The sequence below is a fragment of the Ostrinia furnacalis genome, unplaced genomic scaffold, assembly GCF_004193835.3.
Source record: "Ostrinia furnacalis isolate ACB-3 unplaced genomic scaffold, ASM419383v2 OfSCF1376, whole genome shotgun sequence".
Lineage (NCBI taxonomy): Eukaryota > Metazoa > Arthropoda > Insecta > Lepidoptera > Crambidae > Ostrinia > Ostrinia furnacalis.
In genome coordinates, this window is record NW_021131615.1 from 406,767 (window position 1) to 419,101 (window position 12,335).

The window sequence follows — 12,335 nt, forward strand, 5'->3', positions numbered from 1 at the left end:
GTATGCGTCGCTCTTCAGGTGCGATTCGTGCTTGGCTGGTTTTTAGTTGATTTATAAGTATAATATAACCTCATCTTCAAGAGTACCTGCCCAAAATATCGATAGGCGCTCTAAGTGGAACAGGCCAGGTGCTATTCGTGCAGGTGCTATTTGGGCGGGTGCTCTAAGTGGAATACGTCAAAAAAAGTCACGCCCGTCACTTGAATGTGTTTTGTATGAACCATAAGCTGTGCATTATTATTATTTCCATAAAATGGTAAATATACAGTAAGAAGGAAGCAATAATTAACCTAAATATACACTCTATGCCTTAATTAAAATACGCGAGGGGAGATTGTGTTGATAAAAGAAATCATTTCCTGGAAACAAAGGAAGAAATATTTTTCATTTTGAAATATTTTGTAATGTTTATCTTAACGTATGGGATTGTAGTTTTGAAAAATTAACACGTGGTAATGATGAGTAATGGTGGGTGAGACTTAAATTATACATTATGGATAATAATGTATAATATTGAATTATGTAAAGTAATATGAATAATATTCACATGTAAATATTTTTTTAACCACATTGGAGAGGCTCTTTATTGCCTGCTTCTCACCTTATGATGAGTGTAAAAGTGCTTTTTAAAAGCCTACTTGCAAAAATAACATGAATATGAATTTTATTTTATTTTAATAATTTTAGGTCCGGTAGGATTGATTGGTGTGATAGAAAAACTTAATAATATGTATATCCTGTCCATTTTTGTCCTCGAAGAGCACTATAAAATACATAAATAAAAATAAGGTTCATATTCCTTTATCCATATTTCTTCTGATCAAAACCTTGTTGTTAACAAACCCATAAATCCTTTCAAATCAAAATCAAATGCCAAAGGTGAAAAGGTAAGCACTGGGCTTGATGTGTATTGATACCTTGACTTTTTCAATCCCCTGAAATATGCCATAATACACGTATACGGTGTCCTTTGGACCGTGAAGAAATCCCGGTCCCGTAATACGTACGGTGAAGGAAACTAGACGCAAAAAAAGGTCTAATAAATAATTGATAGTCACGTGCAAAAAATATAATTCATTGGAATCTAGGCCTTATTACAGCGAAATAAATTTGAACAAACAAAAGAATTGATACCTACTTAATCATAAAAAAACTTAATTTCTTATTCTTCTTTTGAATATCTACCATTATATCTATTTCTTCGGCGTAGGCGATAAACTAGGTATTTATTTATTTTCTTTTTTTAAATATATCTTTTATTATTTTTATTCCGTAAACACAAAGCAATATTGTAGTATTTTAAGAAACAAGTTAGAAGGACATGTCCCCTTAATTTTTTTGCTTTTTATAGTTCTTATCATTCTAATTTTTTTATTACACCATTATGTCGGCAAATATTAAGCCTATTAGGAAAAAGGAAAAAATAAAAATATCACAAAATGTTTCTAACATTCACCAATTTACACGCCATGGTACAATGTGTCAAGTCGCCTCTCTGGCAAATCTCCATCTGGATAATGGCGAGCGCCACGACCTATTGCTATGACAATTTGCAATTCGTAATAGTACCCCTCATAATAACGAGGGCGTCTGATCAATATTGTTATGCTAATGGTATTGATACTTGTGTTAGAAATGTTAGAGACTTGAAAAAAATACGTGTGATGTTGATTACACTGTAAGGTCTATAATGTTCTAGAATGTTTACTTCTTTTGTAATATATTTGAGACATGATGTGAGGTATACTTCTTTTACTTTTATTCAAAGAAAGAATATGGAGACCACCCTTACTAATGTGATATACAATAAATAATTTGAATGTGGATTTGAATCGGAGAATCTTTTTTTTTTCTTTTTTACGATATTGAAAATACAAAATATGACTAATAGTCCCGTTAACCCCTCGTGGTACTAACCCGCGTTCCTCGGATTTGAACACCGACACCATTGATCTATAGCTGTTATTTTAGTTTCTGAAAGAGACTTTTTTTCAAAGAACTGAATAGGTAATTTATAATTTATTTTACTTGCATTTTATCGATACGTACACACGCCCACACTATCCCTTTCCGTTTTTGCTCTCGCTCTAATCAAATGGCGATTCTTTGCAATAGAACGAGATGACATGACTTTCAATGGGCAGTTAACACTGTTGGCGATAGTACTTATAATAGGTACTTAGATATTTATTTATTTATAGGCACAACAACAGAATACAATAATATAGCATTTAAGTAACCATAAAAAAATCGAATAAATTACCTTAGGATGATCCCTGACGGGTACCACGACCCTCACGCACACTTTAACGGGCTTGTCCCTGGTGATGTCCAGCATCCTCCTCTCTCCTCTCCATTCACCTGGGAACAAAAGAAAAACGGTTATTTTTGAAAATAGAAACACTTATTGAAAGTTTGCACCAGTTTGCACGAATGTTTTTGGCAATTTGTCACTTGTCAAAATCAACACTGGTTATTTTAATAATATTTTACGTAATAATATACAGGATGTCCAAAAAATTAGAGTCAAGCCGAATCCCAGAGGTAGAGCATCACTGGGGCTACTTCTGGGCTTCGGCTTGACACTACTTTTTGGGACATCATGTACCTATATTAAAATCTGACAAAATTAGCAAAATACAGGGAACATTTTACGGTATTAATCTTAACATTATTTAAATGAACTATTTATTCACTCATTTAGACTCGACATGGATGAAATCAATCGTTATTAATGGAGAACAGAGAATTAGCTGTTAAAATGTACTGGCTTTCATAGGTTCGTTAAAAAATATTATTGTAAAGAGGAGCTTTAGATTTGAAGTCACTTAAATAAAAACAACATTCAACATTTGGACTGTGTATCTGGTGCGGATTAGAACAAAATTGTTCCTAAAATATAAGCTCGTAGGTAGCCTATTGTCGGCTGTAACTAAAAACAAAATATTCAAATCAATACACAGCCTTGAGCCCATAAATAAAAATCGGGATTAACTGTCAGCGAAAACAAAGCCGAATTTCTACACGAGTGAGCAATAAAATCGAATTTCAAGCGCGTATCGTGAATAGAAAAAAAAACAGGCACTCTGGCCAATCAGTCAAGAGCACGCTCGCACTCGAGCGCCGCCATATTTAATCCACGTTTGACAGCTGTCATTTTTCCCGCCAAACGCGCAACCTTTGCCCGTATTATTTTTCATGGGTACGTTCGAGACCCTAATCGGATGTCAATCGCGTCGTATGACAATGGATTCGCGAAAAATAATAGCGCTTTCATGTTTATTCTAACACATAATGTTGTTTTTCCAGCTTCCATCATTATTTTCATAATGTGACTGATTTGTTTTTGAATTGAATTGAATTAATTCATCAATTTTTCTCTATAAAACTATCCCCTGAATATAAAAGACTTCTATGATGCGTTTAAACTTCAACTTGCTTTAGAGAACTTCCTCTTTTTTTGAAGTCGCTATTTTTTTTTGTATTTTGATAATTCAGATAAAAGAAGAAGGCTATGTTTTTTGTATTTGATAATTCAGATCTCCATTATTTTACAGGTTACAGATTTATAAATATTTTTATGTTTGTTAGTGTGAATGTTAGTATTAAAATGCCTTTTCAAGGAGAGAGTGAATAGGCACTTACAGGGCAGATTATGTATTATCCTAGACTGCATTCCACTTAACATCAGGTGCGATTGTGGTCAAATATCTGCCTTGTTATGCATAAAAAATACTACTAAATGGGATACTGCAAGAAACGGGATGTCGCCGTTTGAACGAGCAATTATGTGCCTATATTGTTAATATTACTATACATTAAAATATCCTTACTATCTGAAACTCCATGCATTGCAACGAAGGGTAAACTGTACTCTACAGTCTGCTAATGACAGCTCGTTTACCCTAATGCTCGTGGACTCGATATAGATCCAGCTTGTGTCTAGAAAATGGATAAACTTTGGTAGGTAACTATTTAGTATTAGTTCAATAGTTTAATGGTGGAATAGTTTGCATTTAGTCGTGAATGTGTCTTGAAACATTATCTTGATGTGATTGATGATACGAAGACACATCGAGTTACATTATTGTGGTATCTTATTGTTACTTATAGGTATGAATATATGTAATAGGTTTCTTACAAAATTGTATTTTGAAATACTGACGACTATGTTAAGTCTATAATTACTACAACTACAGATCATCATCATCATTTCAGCCACAGGACGTCCACTATTGAAAGTAGACCTCCCACAGTGATTTCCATATTGGCCGGTTGGTAGTGGCCTGTATGAGGCTGCACCTTTATGAGGTCGTCGGTCCACCTTGTGGGTGGTCCTACTTTGGAAGTAGAATGTTTTAACTTTGACAAACGTCAAAAATCTGTCAAAACTTCATACAAAAACACCGGTTATCGTTATAGTTACGGTTAAAATTAGGTGGTGCAACTCGGCCTTAGTATTTCAAAACCTAAATAGGTTATTTTAGGAAACACAATGATGCTATCTTACGTCTGAGATAGAAACAGTTACCAAAACAAAAACAGACTAAAAACAACGCGTGCGTCAAAAGAAAAATAAACTCTGTTGTCTATGAAAACCGACGAATCCTAACCAAAGAGTTGAGAAATACCGAGAAAAGAAAGCAAAATAACGTTTAGCAAACTTTTTTTATTATTTCTAATAACAAACCTTTTTTTAGGTTTCTTTTGGAATATTTTTTAGGTGTAGGAAAGTTTGACGCGTGATAGGCACTCTCTGGGCGTGACGGTGAACTTTTCTTCAATATTGTTTAATATTGAGATACTGAGTGAAGCGAAACAATGAATTATTTTTTAGATTTCTGAGGTAAAAGATTCAATAAGTTTGTTGTGATATTTTTTAAATCAGGTGCCTAGTGACCCAGCAGTCTATTAATGATCCAATTGCCTTATTTGGGCGAAAAATAAATCTATACTACTACTTCAGTATAGTTAATAGATTTCTTCAAGTTTGAGATACTCCAAATAAAAATATAACATACTCTTGAATTTCAAATAAAAATATAACATACTTTTCAAAACTTATCAAACTTAAACTCTATAGGAAGAATGTTCCAGAAGTACGAGGCTATTTTATTTATGGTAATCGCTGGTACAAGCGCTATCACATTGTGGTCAACACTAGCATCTTATACAGGTGTAAATAAGTGCGATTTTTCAACAGAAATGTATAGTCTTTTGCTGACTGTACCTACTTACCTAGTAACGGTACGGTCTGCGAGATATTTTAATATGTACGAGCTTTGTAGATTCGAAAATCCTGCATCGGGGTAGTGATGGGATGAATATGCCGCGGGACAGAAATCGGGACAGGTTGGGACGGTGGTTACGGAGTATGGACAAAAATATTCAATTATTTGTTGTCATAATAATTATTATTATGACAGAGAAAAAAACGAATCTTATACCTTAAATTCTTCTAAACTTATTTGGTGAATATTAGTTTTACGTTGAAAGTCCTACCTAAGATAAAATTATAAAGATTCCCCAAAAAAGTTACGGGACTATTCCCACCTCTCGTTCCCACTACTGCAACTCCTGTGTAGCCAGGATCTACAGCTTGACCGCCACAAAAACCCAACCAATGAAGGTCAAGTTTGTCCCGGGGGAAAGTTAAACTGTCATTGGACCCGCAACGAAATTAATCAGAAGAACATAGGAGGAGTTCGAAATTAAGGTTCGACTTCCCTCCATTGCAAAGCGGATGACAGGTGACAAACAAAAGTTTAAAACCTTTAAGAAAAGATTATGCACCACGGACAATAAATTAAATTAAGGGGGCCTATCTTATGAGCAATTAGCAACTACCTGCCAATAATATTTTTCACAAAATCGCTTAAAAGCACGGAAATTTTTCCTTGTCGCGACAAGATCGGTGTAATAAATTGCGGAAACAGATGTATGTTGTATTGAATTAAGCATTATATCACGTTCATGTTTCCAAAGATCACACTCCCACAAGATATGATGGGCAGACTGCTCATGACTGACATCATCAGTGGAACACTCGCAAAAAGGAGACGGAACTAGTTTGAATTCGTGAAGTTTATGTTTAAAGTTGCCATGTCCCGTGAGGAACTGCGACGAGCAATGGTCGATTCCTAACCATCGCCTAGTTAGACGTTAGTATACTACCAAAAAAGTTAGTATACTATTTTTTCTAAAATAAAAACAAGTTTTAAATGGTATAGTGATACTTATATGACCTAAAAGTGCTAATTTTATTTCCAGTCAAGATACATTTATATGTGTGAGTGGTAAAAAAGTCCACAGACAAACTTAATGAACTATTGAAGTGAGCATAATCGAATTAAGTTGTATTTAAGCAATTTCTTGGAAAATGATATAAACTAAGTCTGCAACATTCGAAACAACTTGGGATGGGACTTTACACTAAGTAAATTTAACTAAACTACGAAGACGACGCTCAATTTCATATTCATAATCAACTTCATACTCTGATTAAGCAAACGAAGTGTCAGGCACAACTAATTTTGAAGTCTGGGCCGCAATGGATGTTGTTTCAGCAGTTCTTTTTACTAAATGAATGAACATTTCTCTTGATACTACTACTTATAACATTTGCGGGGTAGTGTACAAACAGCGAGAGAGAATTTAGTGATATTGGTATTCCTTATTAAATAATTACAAAAACAGTATTGTACAGTTCCTTTATTACAGTCATACGATAATTTATTTAGTTATCATCATCATACTAAATATTGGGACATGTCAATTTTTTCACAACCTTTCTTCAAATAAAACAAATATTCCTTATATCTTACTTGACGCTTGAAGTGAACCATTCGTTGATTGTTGTTCAAAATTAATTTAACTTTTTTTTTTATCCACAACGAGGAAACTCTTGGCCAGTATCTCACCTGATGGTAAGTGATGATCAGGCCGAAGGTGGAAGCGAGCTTCAACCGGAATCCTCAAACCACGGGGGAACTGGCTATCTTACCTCTAACTGCCGGATCGCAACAATGCTGTTAACATTGTTGTTATGGCGACAGACTTAGGTAAGATGGTGGTAGTAAGCCAGGCGGACTTAGAACAAGCCAACCAAACCGAACAGAAAAATCTGCCCCCACTGGGAATCGAACCCGGGACCTCTGCGTCTGAAGCAGGTGGTCTTACTACTAGACCACAGAGGCGGTTAAACTATGACAAAGTTGTTACCCTGGTCCCTATTTGCAAGCCGAATAGTTAACTTTTCATGAAGCTACTGTATGTATAACTACTGTGACTTGCCTAAGTGGTTCGAATGGACTGAATCGCGAAGGATGCATTAGTACTTAATGGCGTAACGTTGTACAGTCAGCAGCTTATCAAACTACACATTTGCGTTGTATAATCGACCTTATTTCAACTACATACGGTCTATCTTGATGTGCAGTCATCCGTAACTCTATGTAGTTAGAACATTGGAGTCTCGTGTCAGATTTACTTAGATAATGATGAAGAGACAAGACTAAACTTTTAAGCGATGCCCTTGGGGGATTTTAAGTTTTAACACACACTTTTTAAGATTTAAAACACTTTACATAAGATCTTTTTACAAAACAAATAAGAGTTAAAAGTTTTGGAGACGTTGCTTTTTATCCGACTTCAAAAAAGGAGGAGGTTATATGTCCGGTTGTAAGTAATTTTTTTATCAAACCAGTACATGTACCTACTTATTTGTTTTATTGCTTTTAGTGTCCTCTAAGATTCTAAAAATATTTATTCTTTATTTTTAATACAGATAGAGTCAATAAGTAGGTACCTACTTTAGTAAAAATTCAAAAGAAACCCTCTTTCATGTGAATTTGTTGTGGTTAGATTTTTAAGCTTTTTGAGACTAGGTTACCTACTTATAAACAAAACTGGGACATGTCCCACATTTGTTTCTTCTTCCCAACACTATTAGGTAGCGAATTTAAAAAACTATGTCAAGATCTGACTTTCAAACCCGATGAAAGAACTCGCCTAATTTTTGAATTTTTTATTTTCACTCTTGAATTTTTATGTCGAAATATGGCGGAGGTGTAGTAATTAATTCTTTCAGGTATCACACCAATTTAACTATGTCTAAACTGAGCGAAGATTGTACCATTTTATTTCAATGTTACTTTGTGGTTCACCCCTTCATGGGCAATGTCGCCTCAAATTAATAATACAGAATTTTAAAGACACTCATAATGTTCATACGAATAACAGCACAAAACTACAACCTCAGTGACGTTGTTGGTCATCTGACTCAAGGATAAGATTTTTAGGCAAAGCCCTCGCATATTATTATGACACTTATAAATGCCAGTTTTCACCAGCAGTCCCTAATTTTTAGGTAACCCCTTTGAAAACAAAATTCCTGTTGTGTTACCAAAGGAGTCACTTAAAAATTAGGGATTGATGGTGAAAAAAACGGGGGTTTGAAACGAAACTTAAGGCATGAAGAAACGCACAGTTTTTATGGGCTAGCTCTCCCCTTGAGTACCTCTATGCTTATCTCCATGGAAATCATGTCATGTTTAAATCGCGCTTAAACCACATCTATTTGATGCTAAAGGGTTTAATTATTACCTAGCATGCACGTAGCTGTAGTAAGCTCCAAGCAAATCTCCACGCTCTATAATATGCTATATTAGCTTTAACCATAAAGTTATGCAGACTCGGATTTATATTGCAAGCTCTAAAAATTTATGAGCAATTGTAGTTCTGCAATTTTTATCTTAGCCTCTTTTATTACGCTATAAAATACCTCGGATTGGAATAGGAAATTTTAAACTGCAACCTTGGGCTATGAATATGAACAATTCTCTTTAAATCTTTATTTTGACTTGATCAAAACAAATAACTTTAAGAGCAGTAAAAGTTCAAACCATTTCCATACAAAGTCACTTTGTAAGTATTGTCCATGATTGCGTAAAAACAAAAGCAACACAACTTCTGTTTCTCTCGATAAAATTTCAAAATCCCAAACCCGGGACAAAACTTAATAAAAGTTTTATCAGAACGGGTCGCAGCTATCGTCCCATCCGCCCCGACACTATTTGGCAGGCAATACCGGATGGATCCGCCGTGAACCGGTTCGTACTGGCTGCTAACTGCCGAAAACTGGTTCTGTGGGTGTATCGCGTTGATAGCTGGACCTGGGTCTGATACGACTTGTAATAAAACCACAGAATATTGCGAGTACAGTAAGCCTTGTATTTGGGGACAAGCAATTTGTATGATTCCTAAGTGAATAACATTCTTGATTAATAAAGTCTAAGTACATAATGTTGAGACATTAGCGAGAAACTTCCAGCACTTGCTATAAAAAAAATACATTTGTGTTTAATACAAGAAATTGTTTGCCTTCAAAAACCGAACTCCAGCAATTTCAGCCGGAGATTAAAAAAAAAGTACATAATGTAAATTGATTTAATGTTGTGCCTTTACATGTAATTGTACATGTCATGATAATTATTGAATTTATAATTATCATGACATAATCAAGTCTTAATGTTAAAAAAATTGCTGTTTTCACAAACTTGGTTCTTCGAACCGGATAAGATTTTCGCCGTAATGCCGTCCTTTCTGATGGATCAAATTCATGAAGGCTGTATCTTTTAGTCATTTTAATTTGTCGGTTGTACCGACGTTTATTGTAGGTTTGTTTCTTAGTTTTTGGTTGCAAATTAGCTAAGCAAGGAGGTTCGTGTATAATATGTACAAGATTACATCGTCAGCTGCGGTCCAATTTGAATTCCCCGGCGCAAATGTTAATGTGATAATCACGTGTATTACGCTTTGTATTGGAGGAAATTAGTTTGGTAGTTAGACCAATATTGAACTATTTTCGTGAAAACGAGAACCTCATAAGCTGGATCTAGCAAAAAAAAGTTATGTGTTAAAATACATTTTCATGTATGTTTCACCTAAGGCCTAGAACAGACGGTGAAACGCAACTGCAACGAAACTGCAACTTTGTGATGATTCTGATGAATGAAACTGAAACTAAAAGTTTCAAACTGGTCGCGTCATGGTGTGGTCTCTCAACGGACGCTATGGCAGAAACTTAGATGTAACTCAAAAGTAACTAGCACTTGCAGTTTCGTTGCAGTTGCGTTTCACCGTCTGTTCTGGGCCTAACAGAAAGCTTAATGTCGAAAGCTTTATAAAGTCAAAGCTTTTATTCAGTACTTAGACCCTTTTCAGGGCGTTTAAACACGTTCCAAATAGCTTGCCCTATCATCACTTCGGGACAACATATGGGCTGGTACTGAGAAGAAGTGGCGGAAGAAACTCAGTCAGCAGTGTATGGCCTTAGCGTCTTGCTTTAACAGTGCTTGGAGTTTTGGGCTGACACTGTGTAGGTTTGTTGTCAACACGAAAAGAAGAAGAAGTGCTTGTAAAGCCTGGTCGCCCGTCGCACAGTCCCGACAGCAATATAATTACACGCGAGCAATAAGGATGGATAGCTTGGGGTCATTGGACAAAATTCTACGTGCTCACGGACCAGGCTTTAGTGCATATTTGTTTCTTTTTATAACCTTCTCTGAATATAAAGTAAATGTACACCAAAAACGAAAAAGATGTTACTGTATTTAAAAAATACGTAGGTACTCTATACACAGAGCAGTTATACCGCCCCAGTTACACCCTGTTAATATTCGCCGGAAAATTCTCGTTACATCCAGTTGCAACCGGTGCAAACCGGTTATGAAGTGATGTGCAAATTGCCCCGTTCTGGGAATCGGACTTTACGGGAACAGAGATAGCCTAATTGGCACTCCTGTTTGCTCACGATAGGGAACGGGAGCCCGCAGCTGGGGAAATGACTGTTTGAAAAGCCAGTGTGCTATTTCAAGCTCTTTGCGTGATTTTGATGAGCTCCTTTGTTGTTTTTGTATTCGATTATCTTTATTCTTTTATGGAAGTCTTTCTATCTAGGTATAAGGTAATGTATGTAACAACGCTCAAAACTAGTTTCTAACTCAAGCAAAGATTTAGGTGTGTGATTGGTTGACGCACCTGCAAACAGATCTGTTTCAGAAAATAGTGCCATGAATCAGGAATCATGTTTCAGAAACAGACGCCAGTCTAAATCGAACTGAGACGAGATGACTTATAATACATGTAGGTACAGTAATTCCATTTCCCGAGCTGGTATAAACGCAAATGAAAGAAAAATTCCCAGACGGTTGGATATTTCCCAGACGGTTGGTAGGGTTAATATTGGGACGTGTAAAAGTGCTTTCTAAAAGCCTATTTGCAAAAAAAAAATGAATTTTATGAATTTTAATTTTTAATTTTATTCAGCAATTAACCATGAAAAAACTAGAAGCAATATTTTCCATAATAATGGTGGTAGGCAGGTACTTTATTGTTCCAGATCCTCCGATTAAATCTTCTAGAACAATTAATTTGAAGATTTGAACAATTATAGGTACACTTTGCTAAGTTAATTTCTTAGTTAACTTAGCTATATTACTAGTAGGAAGATTATGGCTTTGTTTGGGACTAGGAGTTCCTACTTCAAGCCAGCCACAGAGCCAAATAAGTACTAAGTTCCTATCTAGTTCTTACCAAAAACTGAACCCACTGCCCCTCTCTCTTGTACCAGTCCAACTGCGGGCCAGATAAGGCTTTCTGAACTTTCTGCGTGGTTCTGTCAAAGTTTTAACCGAAGCCAGATTTCATCAGCTACGGGCTCCGTTGTTTCGAGCGTGACGCAAGATAATCGTGCTCGTACGGGCTTGAAGTTGAAGCAAACAATCGATTCGAGATTCTGAACTCGATTATAAATACCGAGTATTATTCGGTTTTGCTTTCATCAAATTATTCGACGAATAATTCGGTTACAGGAGTATAAGAGTATAAGTTGACTGATACAATCGTTCACATTGCTGGCAGAACCTATTCGTCGAACGCTCGTCTCGCTAAAATCTCTCTTCGTAGAATTGCTCCACCAACTACTCTACGTACGGTAAGCTCGCTTTTGATTGGGCTGAAATCTGGGTAATCTGGCACGTAGATAGTTATTATGACGTAGATACCCACTGAGAAAGGATTTTTCAAATTCACCCTCTAACTAAGGGGATGAAACGGGAGTCCAATACTTATAGTACCTACATAAGACCCCTACCGATAAAATCTTATATTGCAATGCAACTATATTACTATGTAAAAACTAAACTAAAATACTGAACAAACATAAACACGCATTAGTATTATTAAATTGTCAAGCGCATCATAAGCTTTTAGCCTAAAATCCAGGTGTCCGAGTTAACAGTTCCGGACGGCGGTCCACCGCAGGAACTAACTAG

At 35.8% G+C, this 12,335-nt stretch overlaps 1 protein-coding gene across 3 annotated transcripts in view; it reads right to left on the reverse strand.

Annotated features, from left to right (window-relative positions):
* LOC114352475 (KH domain-containing, RNA-binding, signal transduction-associated protein 2) overlaps window positions 1–12,335 on the reverse strand; it is a 128,935-nt gene that overhangs the window by 35,750 nt on the left and 80,850 nt on the right. For all 3 annotated transcript variants that reach the window (XM_028304089.1, XM_028304086.1, XM_028304088.1), the window contains exon 2: window positions 2,264–2,361. In XM_028304089.1, the coding sequence (XP_028159890.1) occupies window positions 2,264–2,361 (98 nt within the window). The remainder of the gene's footprint in view (window positions 1–2,263; window positions 2,362–12,335) is intronic.